The 19,552-nt window shown below is 39.9% G+C and overlaps 1 protein-coding gene across 3 annotated transcripts in view; it reads right to left on the reverse strand.

Moving 5' to 3' along the window:
- Window positions 1-8: 8 nt before the first annotated feature.
- Window positions 9-19,552, reverse strand: part of CSMD1 (CUB and Sushi multiple domains 1) — a 1,887,231-nt gene continuing 1,867,687 nt past the window's right edge. For 2 of the 3 annotated variants that reach the window (XM_056565713.1, XM_056565712.1), the window contains exons 68-70: window positions 14,521-14,608; window positions 6,890-7,019; window positions 9-765 (exon numbers count right to left, since the gene is read on the reverse strand). In XM_056565713.1, coding sequence (XP_056421688.1) covers window positions 606-765; window positions 6,890-7,019; window positions 14,521-14,608 — 378 coding nt within the window. In that variant the 3' untranslated portion in view covers window positions 9-605. Of the gene's footprint in view, window positions 766-6,292; window positions 6,377-6,889; window positions 7,020-14,520; window positions 14,609-19,552 lie in introns of all 3 variants that reach the window. The other variant, XM_056565715.1, reaches the window with a different exon arrangement.

The raw sequence follows: 19,552 nt of genomic DNA on the forward strand, positions 1-19,552 counted from the left end.
TTTTGCAACACCAGCTGAATGAAAAAATTTGCAAACCGCCCAGTGCACAAATAGTGTCCGATGAATCTGGTTGCTTTAAATGGTTACAAAGTGTCATTGATTTAATGGTAAAGCATTTTTGTTTAAACGTGCAACCATAATTCGGGTTGTCCACTCCTTCAGGTCTGCTGTGTGTCATTCAGGACATTCGTGTATCTCGGTATACAAAAAAGAGAGATGGCAAATTCATCCATCACGGTACAGAGATGATCCAAGTGCCCAAAATATTGCAATGACAGGCATCCTGCCACATATATGTTATCATATACAAGGCGTCAAAATAACAAAGTGGCATCACTCCATAGACTTCCTGAAGAATTCTTTGAAGCAGTTTGCAGCCAGGCATTGTAATCCTATTGGAAATAAGGGACGTCTTTACTTGATCTCCAGAAGACTGAACTAATTGAAATCAAGAACTAGAGATGCATGGACCGTTTGCTGATCAATTGTGTTATCGATTGCAGCAGCAAAGCCAGAAGTAGTAGATATTGGTTTAGGGCACCAATGGAATTTCTGCTTGTCCATCAGAGGTATGGCTATCAATCAGTCTTTATGGGCACCAAAGGCTATACCACTGTGCAAACTGTGTTTAATGTTGTGTCAAATCTAACAGCTTTTGCCTCTGTGGGTTTTAAGTTTGTATCATACATTGGATTTTCAAATGATGCTTGTCCATTGCTGTTTTCATGTCCAGCATATCCATTATACTGCACTTTTGGTCTTGCTCTGTCAAGTAGAGGCAACAAATAAAACAAAAACAAAAGTTTTAATATGTATACATTAAACCAAAAGATCTATAGAATGCAATACATTTTTGATATTTTTTGGCAATTAGAATACTGTAAATATAATAAAAAATAATCCAAGTTAGGATACATTCACAACTATATATTGCACCTCTGTGGCATGAATACTATTTCTGACGTTCAAATCAGCTAAAAATCAGCTAATCAATCCTATGACTGGAACAGTTAGTGACTACGTTTGAGCCATTTTCCAAGTATATCTGACTTTACAGTCGGGCTGAAAAATGTGGCAGACCAAGATTTTCAGTCCATTACAAAAGTTGGATATGCTGGAAAAATTAACATAATGTGGTCACTAGCTGACTATGTTCCGGTCATAGAATTGAATGGCGTCCATGCCGGTCTGCGCATGGATACATTTGGAACTGATTTGAGTTTCAGAAATTGTGTCCATGCCACAGTGGCTCAAAACACGATGTGAAAGCACTCTTAGTCAAGATTCAACATGGAAACAATTTTATACAACATGTAAAGTTATATTTTTTGGGGGGGAAATAACATATTCTGACATTGTAAGTGTGTTATTATTATAATCTGTAAGAAAAGCTTGGACAGTCTTTTAATTCCAGTTGTTGTGCTTTGTGACTTTTGCAGTTATTCCTATGAAATTATGAATGTAAAGACACAAAAGAATAACAAAGTGTTTCATGAGCCTTTTCCTGTGGTTCTGTAGCATAGAGCATCACTGCATGATATTGTGAATATGACAATATAAGCTAAATTACTTAATGTAGGCCCTTTTATTGGGTACACCTTTATAGTACTTTGTTCATAAATTAGTGTTAATTCTTCATCTCATAGGGCACCAAAAAAGATTTGATCTTTTGATCTATTTTTTGTTTTTAACAAAACATTTGGACCAACATCCTACTAGGCATCCACGAGGACGGTGGCTGACCTGGCCCATCTCCTATCACTTATCATTCTACCTATTGGAGCAGCACAGTCCACGATACTACCAATGAAGCAACTCAGATCGCTAATCTCCAGGAAGCGGTGCAGTCCACGAATCATTCCTACCTTCCAGATCTCCCTGTACCTGCTACCAGCTAGTGCCACATGTGCAATCTAGCTAATCCCCATTGGACAGTTACATTGTAGGGAGAGGACTCACACAGGAGCGGGTAAGATCTATCTTGTTTTCTACCTTCAGATTATCAGTCTATCTGTTCGGCGGCTAACAGAGGAGCCTGCAAGTGGTGCACAACGGGCATTAACTGTTGCTATTTTTTGGTTGTTATCCACTATACCATCAACAATCTCACTTGCGGAGACAATAAATCTCAGCATGCCCTATAAATACCGTTAATAACAGTCACTACCCACATTTATTATCTATTATACCATCAATAATTATATTAAGTGGGTATATGCTATATATGGATATTTGCTAAAGACTTTACCCACAGAGAATACAAATCCCAGCTTGCCCTAAAAAGTACTGTTCAAGCTGTATCACACAAAAGGCAGTTACCGTTCTAGGGCTGGTTATATTCTAGATCCCAGATCATTCTGAACAAATTAGATATATACAAGCAACATTTTCTATATTCTTATTGTTTTAGGATTGTATTTTATACAAATTATTATATGTATTGGTTGTGAGTCACAAGGGTCCTGTGACTACACTGCCTAGTTCACCAATATCTTAATAAGTGTATTTACTGTATATTGTATCCATTAATGTTACTTATTTGCATAGAATATTATCCAATTTACTTACTATTTTCTAATACCATTACTTATATACCTGGTTCTCAATATCAGATATTTTTTTATATATTTTTATTTTTATACCTATCTTTCCCCACTAATTTCACTTATATAACCTAGAGGACTGAGATATCTTTTGTTTTCTCACTTTGTCTATACACTCCCGGGGTGTGGGAGTCCATCCCAGTAACCTCTGTTATATTTAGAATAAGTGACCTGAACCCACCCCATACCTATAAAAAAAACATGGTCATGTCCATGATCATACCCAGACTCACTTGTCGTATACAGGTTCTCCCTATCTTTATCCAGCATGGATTTTTTTTTAAACCTGACTTCTTTCAACCTACATCTGGCAAGCGAAAAGAGCATGAGTAGCCAGGTTCACTCTTACATGACATAAACAGTAAGGGGGCTGACCCGAAGTGATATCTCCAAGCTTTACACCTGGCCAGGGTTTTAGATTGGGTTAGAGAACCACCATACAAGCTATGGGCATAAGTTGAAGATGAACTGTCACCTCAGCCTCCAAGGTCACCTAAACTTCTTCCCTTGCCTCTTTCAGTTGATATAAAAGCTCTATGCCCTCTGACTAGGGTGACTCTTATGGTGTGGAACCGTTTTCTGGCTCAGCAGCATGCCCAGCACAACCCTGACCCCTTTAATTTAAATAAGGGATTTGGTGGGCCGAGCTCCAGAACCCATTAATCTTAGCTGCCCTCTGACTCTTTGAGGGTCCTGGCTCTCCCTCTCGAATCTCAAAGACGATGAGGGCTGCATTCTCCCTGATGACCAGCTGAGCTCGATCCTTGGCATCTCTCCCTCTAGCTACCTCATACTACACTTCTTGATGTTTCTAATTTTAGGGGTTGCTACACATGACACCTTTAAACATCCACTCATCTGGTTTGGAGAAATGTTGCCAGTGGCCCAACCCCAAAACCAAACCCATATGCACTCTATACATCATACACCGACTCCCTCGAGCCCCACCCCCATTCCTTGCTAAGTGGGAAGCCAATTTGGCACTGTCACTGTTCATCCCTGCAAAATATACTTAAAGCCACACAAAACATCAACTATGTGTGTGAAAATGGCTACAAAATTTTGAGTCATTGGTACAAAATGACTGACATAACCTCACAATATTACGGTTCAAATTCTGCGGTCTGTTGGAGATGTCACTGACATGTGGGCACATTTTGCCATGTATTGTGGGATTGCCTGTACTAGGTGGACCAACATATTTTCCTTTAATAATGCCATCTACCATTTCCTGCTCCCCAGACATAGCCCTCCTATCCATCAGTGTCACCAAGCCAAGGGTGAAGGTCCCCTATCTTTCTGCACCTCTTCTGGGCAGTCAGACTCCTCATACCGAAGCACTGGCTCTCTACACAACTAACTGAGGTTCAACAAAGGGTTTCCAAAATAGATCACTTCAAAGAAATCTCCCACTAGGAATGTGCACTAGATCACAATTGCTCAGGGTTAGCTGCCCTGGAGGAGGTATAGGAGCATTCATTGAAAGCCATCACCTTGACTTTAAGTACATTATCCTAAGCAGCTGCACCTGTTTCAATAACTTAATTGACTTAGTCTTCTTACATGTAGCCTAGATGGAGATCTCTCATTTTATCCCACTTACTTGTCCTGCTACTATTATTGTTAGACCACCCACTAACAACTTCATGATGTAATGTTACAACTATGTTCATTGTTACATGTTACCAATTGTAACATGCTCTTTTAGAGTGAGACGGCTCTTAGTATGACGTTCTCTATTATGCTAATAATAATTTATTTTTCTTTTTTAAACTAGTCTCAGAATTTTACACACAAATATTCAATGTCTTGGACAACCATTTTAACCTAGATATTTATATATTGTATACAGCATTTTTCTGCATTAAGTAAATCACAGCACAGAAAATAACAAAGTGATACAAGAATGAAAGATGTATCCCTTAACAGGTTTATTTGTAGTCTCACATCAAGCTTTCTGATGCATTCTGTGGGATGGGAAAAGCAGCAATTAAACAGATGTCCAAAGTAAAATATAAAGGAAAGGTAAGGAACTTTGTACTGTTTTGTATAAGAGAGGATTTCTTGTAGACTCGGCTGATCAACATAATTGTATTGTATATATGCACCTAATTCCAAATATGAAAATGAGGCTTACATTTTTAGACATGAAGCTATATTTACATTAATTATCTCCTAATTGTCTTCCAAAGAAACATAATGACAATTACTTCACTAGTGTATTCATTAACATATGCATATACTTTATTAATGTATAACGGTATGTATATATTAGTCAATCTATTTATGTTTTAGAATATCACATCATAAGGAATTCTCTAATATAAGTGTATGAGGAGTAGTTATAAAGGGTGAAGGAATAGCAGTTAGGGGGGAGAGGGCAAAGACCTCTCTGCCACAAAAGAAGGCACCAGTATGAAGTGGCACATACTAGGTGGGAACAATATTACATATTTTGGGGGCCCAACAGTTTAAAGATATTAGTTGTTTCATTTCTAATATTTAGCAATTTATTTTAATGATGGTAAAAGTTACTTTGTTAATATCATTTTTTTTTATTTTTATTTTTTTATTGAAGCTGAGGGCTGTTTTGGGTATTTTTTTAAAGTGACACCCCTTTGCTTAGCCAGCCTCCTGTCCCATGCAGATAGCACTCCTATCCATGAGATGGATGTAAATTGGGGGGGGGGGGGGCACATGATAAGACATATTATTTAGGCAAAATGTCATGTCATGTCACATGCCTGCCAACTGTTGCCATTTCATTGATTAGCAGTGCTGTTCAGGTAAGGTGGAAGTTTTGTTGAGCAAGGTGGCATGACTTCAGGAATAGGCTGCAAGCTTCTCCTTTAAAGCTCCTAGTGGCATATGGATTTGTAAGCATTCCCAGTGCCGGAAATAGTCTACATTTAAAATGTTTCATGGCTATATCAATATAAGCCACATCTGTGTCCTTTCTTACATTTGTTTCATAACTGCTTAATGTATCATGAGATGACTAGCTTACAAAAAACATATTCAGAAACATGAGTGTCACCTGACCTGCAGGCATGCAAGTGTTCACTATGCATACAGAAACAGTGGAGGATAGCATATAGCTTCTGTGAAAAAAGGACCTATAAGCTCTCCTGACATGTCTGATTTAATAAATACTTGCAATCTTTATGATAAAAAGAAAAATTGTTAGATTTCTCTCCTAGTCAATATTCACACACCTTAAAAAATAAAACTGGTGTATTTTATGAAAATTTTTTTTGCTGATTACAGGAAAAAAAGGCAAATTAATTATCTGTCCTTTTTTCCCCATAATGGGTTTAAGTCTTTTTTTTTTTTTTTTTTTTTTTTGTGGTGTGTGAACATGGCCTAAGACCTTTGTTGTTTTTCTTTTGTTATTTCTCCTGGAAATGTATGAATAAATTGACAACTGGGTGTTACCATTCCCAATGTCAGTGGGTGTGATTCATGCACTCAAGCACTATTCAATCAGCACTGAAATAGAATGTTTACAAACACATTCTACTAGACAAGGAAACAGCAACAACTATATTCTCTATACAAAACAATGCAAAGTTCTAAGAAGGATGGTCAGGCATTGCTATTTCACAGGGAAATACAACTATTTATAATACAGATATGTCAGGGGAGCAGATAGGTTCTCTTAAGGTACAGAGCCATTTATTTCAACTTACATACAGCTGTTTCAGGCTTATGTGCCCTCATCAGTGCAAGATAGTGAAATCATGGCTTCTGTGGTATAGGGCTTGGGTATTAATCTGTAAGTACAAATACAAAATGGAAAATTATTAAACTGATGGTTATATAATATTGATGGGATGGATTTCAATTTGTATCTGTTTGCACATTGCATCTTTAAATACCTTTTAAAATGAAGATGTTTCACGCATTCCCTCTCTCAAGCTGTGTTCATCACCTTATAGTAAACCAGCTAATCCTCTATGGTGATTTTAGTACCAGAAATAAGAACTAAAAACTTGTAGAGGAGCACAATGCACTCCGACTGACCACCAGAGGCATTGTCCTTTAAATGTTTTGTAAAATATGGTTACTCTTTGTTACTCTCATTAAATTAATATATGGGTATCTGTGGTTCAAGATAAGGGACTGAGTGTACTTAGTGGGTAATTTCTTGGAATGAACAGAATTTAAGTTAAAAGCAATTGTAAGTGGATTCTTGAGTAACATGAAAATTATGCTTGTTATTAAGATTGAAACAAGATGGCAAATGGCCGAATGATTGCTTTCAAGCATGACATAGTAATATTTACCTGTGTTTATAAAGGTAGAATGCAAATCCTGATAATATAAGTGCGAAAAATGGTACCAAGATTGCAGCTGCTACAGAACTGCTGTTTGTGCCATAGTAATTATTGGAAGAGTCACTGACGTTAACCGGATCTGTAAGAAAGAAACCATATTGTTAACTGACATGTTTCTAACCACTTTAAATATCACTCTTTTTGTGCAACAAGGCCAACTTGCAACCAAATTGGTACATGTTATTTGCAGATTTTATTTGCAGTTTTGCTCTTGACTTTCTGTTGATTTCACCCATTGCAACTCATTACAAGTTTATTCTGGCATATGAATGTATTCTTGTTGCTATACAGGCTGGCGATGGCTATAGAAACATTGGTGCCTTAGCAGTAAAGTCTACTGTCACTTGTAACTCCCTGGATTTATTTGTAACTAGCTGAGTACTCGGCGTTGCCCGGTTTTTCCTTCCTAATCCTTGTTGTGGAGGAAAATCAACAGAGGGAGCTTTTGACTTCATATCCCGTCCTTATATATTGTTGTCATATCCCAACCCCATATCTCTACCTCCTATCCCTACCTCCTATCCCGACCTCCTATCCCGTCCTACTATCCCGACCTCCTATCCCGTCCTTATAGCCCGACCTCCTCTCTCAACCTCCTATCCTGACCTCCTATCCCGACCTCCTATCCCGACCTCCTATCCTGTCCTGCTATCTCGACTTCCTATCTTAACCTCCTATCCTGACCTCCTATCTCGACCTCCTATCCCGACCTCCTATCCTGACCTCCTATCTTGAGCTCCTATCCCGACCTCCTATCCCGTCCTCATACCTTGTCCTCATATCCCGTCCTCATATTCCGTTCTCCTATCTTGACCTCCTATCCCAACCTCCTATCCCGACCTCCTATCCCGATCCGTAATATGTGTACCAGGTATTGAAATATCTCCAGCCGTACGGAAGTTATGTGGGAACAAACATTTCCCATAGATTTGCATGGGACTTTAAACAAAAACTCCAACCCTCACAAATGGGGGTAGTTAAGGGTTAAATTAACTATCCTATATTTTAAGTGGACATATAAGTAACATGCGACCAAGTATTATAGAAATATCTCCAGCCGTTTGAAAATTATGCAGTAACATATATTTCCCATAGACTTGTATGGGACATTAAACAAAAACCCTGGCAAATTGGGGTGGGTAAGGGTTAAATTCCCTATCCTATGTTTGTTGTTGACATATAAGTAACATGTATGCCAAATTTCATGTTAAGATCTTTAGCCGTTTGGACATGATGCTGGAACATTCACACACATATACACACACACACACACACACGTTGAGTTTTATCTATCTATCTATCTATCTATCTATCTATCTATCTATCTATATATATATATATATATATATATATATATATCTACTTGTATAGTTAACTGAGCACTTGAGTACAATTGGTATCTACCACTATATGATCACTGTATGATGGTATCATGAACCAACTTTCTGTGCCCCCTATTTGCATAACCAGACCCTTTATTTTCACAAGCACATCAACAAATGTAATGCTAAAAGGATGGCTCTCTTGATATCTACTTCTCAATTGCAAGCTCTGCCTACGCAGCTAGCTTCAACTATGCTACCTAAAATACTAGAGGTCTGGCACTTTTTTTTTTGTGTGTGTGTGTGGGGGGGGGGGGAACTACTACCCTAGTTATTAAAAAATCTATTTTGCTGAATGTGTATTCACTTGTATAACTTGACTGCCTGGCCATAAGTGAATAACTGTTACAAATAGCAGAAATCCCCCTGATATTTCTTCTTCTGTTTATTAGGCTGTCTAAGACAGTCACTATATAATGGGACTGGATTGTCTGTATGGAGTTTCATTAGTTAGTCCAGTGTTTCCCAACCAGGGTGCCTCCAGCTGTTTTAAAATTACAATTCCCAGCATGACTGGCCAGCCTTTGCCCTTCTAGTCACGCTGGTCCATCTACATTACCCTTACACAGGCTTGATTGACATGGCCCCTGCCTATTTGGAGGTGAAAAGTTTCCTGTGTTAGCTCAGTTTAGTTCTATGTTCTTGTTTTAACCCCTTAAGGATACAGGGTTTTTCCGTTGTTGCACTTTCGTTTTTCCCGCATCACCTTCTAAAATCATAATGCTTTCAATTTTGCACATACAGACCCAATATGAGGGCTTTTTTTTTGTGCCACCAAAATATTATGACATCAATCATTTCACTATGAAATTTACGTTGAAACCAGGAAATGAATCAAACTTTTAATATGGAAGGGGTTAATGTTTTTTTTTCAAAACTTTTTGTTCAACTTTTTTTTTTTTAATTTTTAGTCCCCTTAGGGGACTTTTAGGAGGAATCAGTAGAGCAATGTGGTTCCAGGCTTTATCAATCTCAGAGCCGAAACAGGAACAGAAGCAGAGGTAAGCCCTCCGGCTACCTCCACAGTGGATCACACCGCAGCCCCCCACCCCGCTCGCGCGATCGCACTGCAGGGGGCGATCCACTCCACCGGACCACCAGGGATGGTTAAAATGTCCCTTTAGATGCCACTATCAATTGGCGGTCCCCAGCTGCAAGAATCAGCGGGGGGCCTGCCGTTATGTGGCGGGCTCGGGTCAGGAGCTCGTGCCAGACACCGCTTGCCTTTGTAGGACGAGCCGGCTTGTCCTTAGACGGCAATCGGTTAATTCCTTCTGTTAAGTGTGTTTTCCTATTTTTGGGTGGTTTATTTTGGATTTTGAGTTAAGTGCTTTGCAGGGATATTACAGGGGCAGTGGAGTTATTTTTGTGTCAGTTAAGCTTGGAGGATAATTTAGGGAATGATTAGGAGGAAATATTTAAAACATTTTGCATTCCTGTTACCTACTGATATATGCTTGTATGCTTTCCATTGTGGCAGCTTTCTGGTCATTCTGCTCTACTATAAGTACTGGGGGTATCTGAGTACTGTAAGCCACAGCATTCACAGATATGCTAGTATTTTTTTCAGATTTTTTAAGGCTTTTACTATGCAGGATAAGCAATAGGCCTTTTTGTAGTACTTGATGTTATGGATGCAGTGATACCAAAAATGTGTAGTTTTTTTTTAGTCTTTTTATATCTTTAATAATAAAACATATGGAAATTAATCAATTTTTACCATAGTTTTATTAAACAATTTTATTAACCCTTAATTTGACTTTTTTTTTTGCTTCTTTTTGGTTTCTCTCTATGCTTTATAGGCAACTGTCTGAACGCTTAGATTATACACGGCAATACTTTTGTATTGTCATGTATTTTATTATATCAGAGCTCAACTGGCAAACAGCCTGTGACATTTTGGCAGGGTTTATTGGTATCTGGTACATCTGTCACCCCATACAATTATTGTAGGAGAGGGGCACCAAAGGGTTTACTAAGGGCATCCCTCCCTATGTAAAGGTAATTAGGTGTTACAGTCAATATTGACTGTGGCATATGAGTGGTTAAATGAACAAAATCAGAATTATCTCCTATACTAGTAAATGTAGCAGGATGTTAACTGTACACAGATTCTATGGGCACAGCCATTCTTAAAGGGGTATTCTACCCCTAGACATCTTATCCCCTATTCAAAGGATAGGGGATAAGATTTCTGATCGTGGGGGTCCTGCTGCTGGGGACCCCCGCGATCTCCCTGCTGCACCTGGCATTCGTTTAGAGCTTCGGGTGCATTGCTGGAGGCTTGTCACATCATGTCCATGCCCCCTCAATGCAAGTTTATGGAAGGAGGCTTGACAGCCATCATGCCCCCTCCCATAGACTTGCATTCATGACATCACGAGCGGGCATGGTCGTGACGTCATGAGCCTCTGCCCTGCGTTGCCAGTCATCCAGCAGGAAGCAAAGTTTGCTCCGTGTACCGGATGTGTGGGGTGCTGCATCAGAGATCGAGGGGGTCCCCAGTGGTAGGACCCCCGCGATCAGATCCTTTGGATAGGGGATAAGATGTCTAGGGGTGGAGTACTCATTTAATTAAAATGGCTTACAGTAAGAAATAACCACTTTAATGAACACACTATTAGGATGCTGTGTAGGAAGCCATTAAATGCATGTACATTGAAAAAGTGTATAAATTAAACTATAAAAATTGAATAGCCTGAGGCAGGGCCTAATAGCCTCTGGTACATGGCAGACCTGGGGGGTTTGGACACATTAGTCCAACATTTACTCTCATTGCTGGTAAAACAAAAGCAGAGTCTGTTATTTCTTGGCTAATGATTCCTCTTTAGAGAATTGAGAGAATCAGAACCAATTAAATGATAACAGCCAAGCAAAAATTAAAGGTGTCTTTTGTTTGTAACTCACTAATAGAAGCTACACAGATATGCAGATCAAGGGCATCAGCTTAATGACAAAATAGCCAAAATAATAAAACTCTGTCATTAGGATGTCAAAGTTAACCATATTTTGCAATATACTAAATAGCTAAGTTTAAAAGTAACAAGGTGGTGAAGATACGATGATAATTTTTTAGCCTTTTGTACATCATAACTACTGCATATATATGAATTAGTAGTAAAGTACAACTAACATGTATAAAATGAAAGGCTCCGTGATTTCCCGCTAGAGTTGTAACAATATTGTTCTATTGCTAATTAGCTGCAGTAGGTACATTACCAATTATATCGGGGAATGTATTCTAGCAGTTGTTCTTTCTTTTCTCTAACATATTAGGCAGACATTTTAGCATGAATTAGATATTTTTAGCCATTCTAACAGGGAGGAAAATGTCAGGGCAGTTCATTAGTAATCTAGGGACTTTCTTTTCAGTCTCATTCTGAACATTCTATTATCCTTCTCAAATAGCAGCATTACAGCACCTGGTATATGTTTTGATCTGTAAATATATTTTTTTTATTTATGATTACTATTTGTTTTAATAATCCCCCATAAAGCACCACACATATTAAGTCAATGACAAAAATTAAAACACACAAAAAATACAATCCTTGAGTAACTGACAATGTTAAGGAGAAACAATGGTACATGTTTCAATAAACAAACATAATGGGAGTAAATTATAACACCCAACAAATGCAGCAGCATTATGGGTCTATAGGGTCATCCAGTGAAGCATAACATAGATTGCTGCAAGCTTGGGAGTGAAGCATGCTAGTATCTGGCTCCACTTTTGACATGTAAGATGACAGGGACACTGTCATGGTGGGCGCTCTGGTCGGGCGCTCCGACCATGAGCGCTCACCACCCACGCTCTCCCGGCCGGGCCACAATTCGCATTGCAGGACGCACCCGTATGCAAATCGCGACCCGTCCATTACCTGCTCCTGCTTTGCTCTGTGGTTTCTGGCACGCACACCCCCACCTACTAAGGCGCCCGCATGCTGGCTTCCTGAAATTTAAAGGGCCAGTGCACTGCTGATTGGTGCCTGGTCCTTCTGCTAGGTTATTTAAAGCGCCAGAGCACCGCTGTTTGGTGCCTGGTCCTTAAGCTAGGTTATGTTAGGCAGCTCCCCCCCTTCCCTGACGAATCTTCAGTGCCCCATAGCCTGAGAATAAGCGTTCCTTGTCTGTTTACCCGTGTATTTGACCCTTCCACTACGCTATTTGACTATGCACCTTTGCCGCCTGCCTTGACCTTCTTCTAAGTCCGACTACACCTCTGCCTCATCCTTCTGTACCTCGCCTCGCCCAGCTACCTGCCGCAGCAAGCCCATCCTGCCTTGCAGCGGGCTCTGGTGAAGATCAGTAGCACCTTAGACTCCGCTCCCTGATACGGCCCTAGTCATCTGCCACACAGGTCAGTGGATCCCCATCCAGCATCATTACAGACAATTTACATTTTTTTATGCAGATCTAAAAAAGGGATAATATCTAGTAGTTCAGCATTTTCTCTTTAAATAATAATGAACAAGAATTCTGCTCCTATTTATTCAAGATTTATTAGTATTTTTGTTGTTGTTCAATAAAAGTAGTTATTCTTTGTGTGTTTCAATTCCTTGACCTTGTTTATCACTAACTGAGCACAAATGGCAAGAACAATGTTCAGATATAAGCAACAATTCTAAATCGTATTAAGGAATTATTAATATATGTTAGTGCTACTTTTAAACAGTTTTGTCCTTGAACAGCCTTGTCTCTAGTACCAAGATATACAATAACTGCTCCATTTACTGTTCACTATTTTCTGATATTTACTATTATTGCTGAAGTCCTTAACTCCTTAAGGACATGGCCCATTTTGGACTGAAGGACCGGGCCAATTTTCATTTTTTGGCATATCCTTTAGATGGGGATAATATGTATTTGTCCGGAATACCCCTTTAACCTGTTTACATGATATTAAAGAAAAGGTGTTCAAGGCTGGTCATTTACTTAGAAGGTGTTAAACATTTTGAGTGACAGATTCAAAATTAATGTACTCCAGAAATACAATTATCTTATTAAAAAAAGTCTACAATAACCTAGCACTTGTTGAAAAAAGTGTGGAGGTATTTTACATAGCACTGGAAAAACAAAACAATAAATGTGTGTACCATGCTAGATACCTGGAAATAAAGTATGTGTTTAAATCTGTTTGTATTGTACCAATAATGAAGTGTAGCCTGTGTTGTATAGTCCAAGGTGGTTTTATAAGTTTTGCTGGTCCCTACTGGAACCAGTTTGTTAACAGACTCATCTTTTACAGTTTGTTAATGCTCTGCTACACCTGCATTCAAGGATAATTATTTTTAGTCCTTCATCGGATGACTGTTCTTTACTTTGATGTTAAAGGAGAAGTACCATATATGAAAACTTATCCCCTATCCTTTGGAAAGGGAATATGTTTTAGATCATGGGGGATGAAGTATGTCGGCCCTCACACGAAACGGCAGCCGAAGGCTGTATCTCTGGTTCTCCCATAGAGACACATGAAAGGGGCGTGTTGGCTGCCGCTTCATGCAGGGGTCGACATGCCCTACTACTGGGGAGATTCAAGGTCTTCGAGGTGCAGGAGATCGAGAGGGTCCCAGCGGTCACCATCTAAAACTTTCCCCCTATCCTTTGCATAGGGAATACGTTTTTATACATGATAGTTCTCCTATAACTATACGCTACAGAATTTAAGCTCTGTGCAGACAAAGTGGTATCTGATCTCAGGAGAAATGTAACTAGTATTAGGATGATTCAAAAAGAATGCTGCTCAATGATGGCCTCTTTACATAATTCTATTAACATAACACAACATGGATTTATCTATACACTACAAATGTTCAGTGACTTCCATTGGTGACATGGCAGATGTATAGGCAGTAGACCACTTTGTCCAGATACATGCCAGAATATTGACGGATATGGACTCCAATGATTTAACACTGATGTTAGTTAAAATTCAGGCCTTTATTTTTGCACCATCCTTTTTGATTCACCCTGAATATTAAACAATAAGTTCAGTGACAATACAACATAATACAACAAGTATCTTGTTTGCACGATTCTTCTATCAGACCTCACTGTCATAGTCTCAGACATTGATTTTAAAAAATGGACTGGAAAAGAATGGAAAGGAACAGGGCTACCCATGAAGCCAAAACAGTTATAGAATATAGCTCCAAGTTGGCTCTGATCCATGAATATTTAACATGAAAAAGATCTTACTTTGTCTTTGAAATATAAACTTTCCAAAATTCTTTGATTGTATATCGCCTTGGTAGTTAAATACACTCTTCTCTCTCCCAGATGATACCTATAAAAAGACCAGATTATATTACTTAATGTGGCTTTTATAACCCATCAAGACACATTGTATGGATAATAATTCTTATTATAAACCCTTAACCCCTTAAGGACACAGTCCTTTTTCACCTTAAGGACTCAGACCTTTTTTGTACATCTGACCACTGTCACCTTAAGCATTAATAACTCTTAGATGCTTTTACTTTTCATTCTGATTCCGAGATAGCTGTTTTGTGACATTCTACTTTATGATAGTGGTAAAATTTCATCAATACTTGCATCATTTCTTGGTGAAAAATTCCCAAATTTTATGAAAAATATGAAAAGTTTGCATTTTTTTTTACTTTGAAACTTTCTGCTTATGAGGAAAATGGACATCCCAAATAATTTATATATTGATTCACATATACAATATGTCTACTTTATGTTTGCATCATAAAGTTGACATGTTTTTACTTTTGGAAGACATCAGAGGGCTTCAAAGTTCAGCATCAATTTTCCAAATTTTAACAAAATTTTCAAAATCAGAATTTTTCTGGGACCAGTTCAGTGTTGAAGTGGATTTGAGGGGCCTTCATATTAGAAATACCCCATAAATGACCCCATTATAAAAACTGCACCCATCAAAGTATTCAAAATGACATTCAATAAGTGTGTTAACCCTTTAGGTGTTTAACAGGAATAGCAGCAAAGTGAAGGAGAAAAGGACAAAGTGAAGGACAAAATCTTCATTTTTTACACTTGCATGTTCTTGTAGACCCAGTTTTTTAATTTTTACAAGGGGTAAAAGGAGATAAATCACCATAAAATTTGTAACCCAATTTCTCTCAAGAAGTAAATATCTCATATGTGTATGTCAAGTGCTCTGTGGGTGCACTTGAGGGCTCAGAAGGGAAGGAGCAACAATGGGATTTTGGAGAGTGAGTTTTTCTGAAATGGTTTTTTGGGGCATGTCACATTTATTAAGCCCCTATGGTACCAGAAGAGCAAAAAAAAAAAAAAAAAAAAAAACACACATGGCGTGCTATTTTGGAAACTACACCTCTCAGGGAATGTAACAAGGGTTCCAGTAAGCCTTAACACCCCACAGGTGTTTGATGACTTTTCGTTAAATCTGGATGTGTAAATGAATTAGTTTTTTCACTAAAATGCTGTTTTTTCCCCAAATTTTACATTTTTACAAGGAGTAATAGGAGAAGATGTCCTCCAAAATTTGTAAACCCATCAATTCTGAGTATTGAAATACCCTATGTGTGGACGTCAAGTGCACTGCGGGCATACTACAATGCTAAGGAGAGAAGGAGTCACATTTGGCTTTTGGAAAGCAAATTTTGCTACAATGGTTTTTGGGGGGCATGTCACATTTAGGAAGCCCCTATGGTGCCAGAACAGCAAATAACCTCCCGCATGGTATGCTATTTTGGAAGCAACACCTCTCAGGGAATGTAACAAGGGTTCCAGTGAGCCTTAACACCCCACAGGTGTTTGACGACTTTTTGTTAAATCTGGATGTGTAAATGAATTAGTTTTTTCACTGAAATGCAGTTTTTTCCCCAAATTTTACATTTTTACAAGGGGTAATAGGAGAAAATGCCCCCCAAAATTTGTAACCCCATCTCTTCTGAGTATGGAAATACACCATGTGTGGACATCAAGTGCTCTGCTGGTGCACTACAATGCTCAGAAGGGGAGGAGCTCCAATGAGCTTTCGGAGAGAGAATTTGGTTGGAATAGAAGTCGAGGGCCTTGTGCGTTAACAAAGCCCCCTGTGGTGGCAAAACAGTGGACCCCCATGTGACCCCATTTTCGAAACTACACCCCTCACAGATTTTAATAAGGGGTGCAGTGAGCATTAACACCCCAATGGAATTTGACAGGTCTTTGGAACAGTGGGCTGAGCAAATGAAAAATTTATTTATTTTTATTTTTCACAGACCACTGTTCCAAAAATCTGTCAGACACCTGTGGGGCGTAAATTCTCACTGCACCCCTTATAACATTCTATGAGGGGTGTAGTTTCCAAAATGGGTTCACATGTGGGGGGGCGTCCATTGCTCTGGCACTACGGGGGCTTTGTGAACACACATGGCCTTCAATTCTGGACAAATTTTCTCCCCAAAGCCCAATGGCGATACCTCTCTTCTGAGCATTGTAGTTCACCCACAGAGCACTTTACATCCACATATGGGGTATGTTCTTACTCAGAAGAAATGTGGTTACAAATTTTGGGAGGCTTTTTTTCCTACTTTCCCTTGTGAAAATGAAAAATTTAGGGTAACACCAGCATTTTAGTTGAAAATGTTTTTTTTTGTTTTTCCATCCAAATTTAACAAAACTTTGTCAAACACCTGTGGGATGTTAAGGCTCACTATACCCCTTGTTACATTCCGTGAGGGGTGTAGTTTCCAAAATGGGGTCACAGGTGGGTATTTATTTTTTTGCGTTTATGTCAGAACCGCTGTAAAATCAGCCCCCCCGTGCAAATCACCAATTTAGGCCTCAAATTTACATGGTGCGCTCTCATTCCTGAGCCTTGTTGTGCACCCGCAGAGCATTTTTATGCCTACAAATGGGGTATTTCCTTTTACCTCTTGGGAAAATAAAAAGTATGGGGCAACACCAGCATGTTAGTGTAAAAATTAAAAAATTTTATACTAACAGTTTGGTGTAGACCCCCAACTTTCCCTTTTCATGAGGGGTAAAAGGAGAATAAACCCCCCAAAATTTGTAACATCATTTCTCACGAGTACGGAAATACCCCTTATTAGGGACTAAATTAGGGATTGCATAGGGGTGGACATAGGGGTATTTTACGCCAGTGATTCCCAAACAGGGTGCCTCCAGCTGTTGCTAAACTCCCAGCATGCCTGGACAGTCAGTGGCTGTTCAGAAATGCTGGGAGTTGTTGTTTTGCAACAGCTGGAGGCTCCTTTTTGGAAACACTGCCGTACGATATGTTTTTCAATTTTATTGGGGAGGGGGGGGGACAGTGTAAGGGGTGTATAGGTAGTGTTTTATCCTTTATTATCCCCAACGGTGCAAACAACAGGTCTGCGACACTAAATAAAAAAAGAGATGTTTTGGATCTATTCTCTTCAGACACTTCAGCCTAGGGGTTTAAATGAGGCAACAGAACTAATCTGTTGAGGTTCCAGTCCTCTAGTTAGCTGTTGGCATCTGTACTCCCTAATATTTTTAGGCCCCTTTTTCAGTGGACCACTTATCCACTTTAAATATCCTGGCCAAAAGAGGCTCGGATCAGGAGCCCTGACATCTCCCATCATGAGGTTTGTTCATGCCGTGCTTGAACAGTGGCGCGATGCGCCGCCTGTACGCGGCTCTACACCATTGGAGTCTCCCGTGTATGCTGACGTACAGCACCTCTGCCCAATGTATGGTGCAGAAGCAGATATAATGTTTTTAAAGTTACTTCTGACCCTAACAGGGTTTTTGTAATAACCTGTGCCCCTGATGTTTGTATTTCCTGCGACCATTATGTATGATATGTATATGATTGTAACTTTATGCACCACTGTGTTTGAATTTTTGACAATGAGCACAAATTTTCACGGGCTTTTCTCCTTTAAATGGAAGCCCACCTCCTTAGCCCAGCCCCTTAGCTTGTCCCTTCGCAATGCGTAGTCCCTGCATAGTCTCAAATAAAGTGTTTCTTTTACTTTATCACCGGCTCCTGATTCAATTCCTCAGCAGCCGCACGAGTGAGCGCCAGGATCGGATTCCTTTTTACCGCTACTGCTTGCTACACACAGACCGTCCTGTCAGACGGAAGGATCCGGGCAGCACACCGTGGACTTCCACCTACCCACGCTAGTTGGGCTCCTACAGCTACTACAGGTGTTATGCTCTCAGCATAACGCCACTAGGTGAGTGCATTACAAATGCATGTTTAACCTTCCATAGTGATTGAGGATAACGGCACATAGACAGGCACATTGTCCCCTTTTTTTGTCTTTCATACTTTATCATTTATTATGTGTAGGGTTTTTAGGGTACATTCACACGGGCGGGTTTACGGTGAGTTGTCCGCTAGAAGCAGGAAACTCACTGTAAACCCGCCCGTGTGAATGTACCCTAAAAACACTACATTCACATGGGGGGGAGGGGGGGCAAACCTCCAGCTGTTGCAAAACTACAACTCCCAACATGCACTAATAGACCGTGCATGCTGTGAGTTGTACTTTTGCAACAGCTGGAGGCACACTGGTTGGAAAATCTTCAGTTAAGTTCTGTTATCTAACTCAGTATTTTCCAACCAGTGTGCCTCCAGCTGTTGCAAAACTACAACTCCCAGCATGTACTGATCGCCAAAGGGCATGCTGGGAGATGTAATTATGCAACAGCTGGTGGTACGCAACTACAACTCCCAGTATGACGAGAAAGCCGTTTGCTGTTCCTGCATACTGGGAGTTGCAGTTTTGCAAGATCTAGAGGACCACAGTTTATAAACCCCTGCACAGTGATCTCCAAACTGTGGCACTCCAGATGATGCAAAATTACAAATTCCAGCATGCCCAGACAGTAAACTGCTGTGTGGGCATGCTGGGAATTGACGTTTTGCAAGATCTAGAGGGCCACAGTTTAGAAACCACCGCACAGTGATCTCCAAACTGTAGCCCTCCAGCTGTTGCAAAACTACAAATCCCAGCATGTCCGAACAGCAAACAGCACCACTCTATAGTGGTCTCAAACTGTAGCCCTCCAGATATTTCTAGGCAACTCACTGGCTTCCGTAGTCTGCACCAGGGAGCCAGCCACACCTCATCGCCACCCGCCGATCACCACCACTGATCGTCGCCTCCGCCACCGCTGATGGTAAGTGACCTCCGGCGCCAGTCACAGAACGGTTCCCCCGTTTTGCCGCACTACTGTGAGTCGGCAGAATGGGGGAACCGAACTTTAACCCCTGATCTGCTATTGGTCAGTCGCTTCTGAC

Source organism: Hyla sarda, chromosome 3 (genome assembly GCF_029499605.1).
Source record: "Hyla sarda isolate aHylSar1 chromosome 3, aHylSar1.hap1, whole genome shotgun sequence".
Lineage (NCBI taxonomy): Eukaryota > Metazoa > Chordata > Amphibia > Anura > Hylidae > Hyla > Hyla sarda.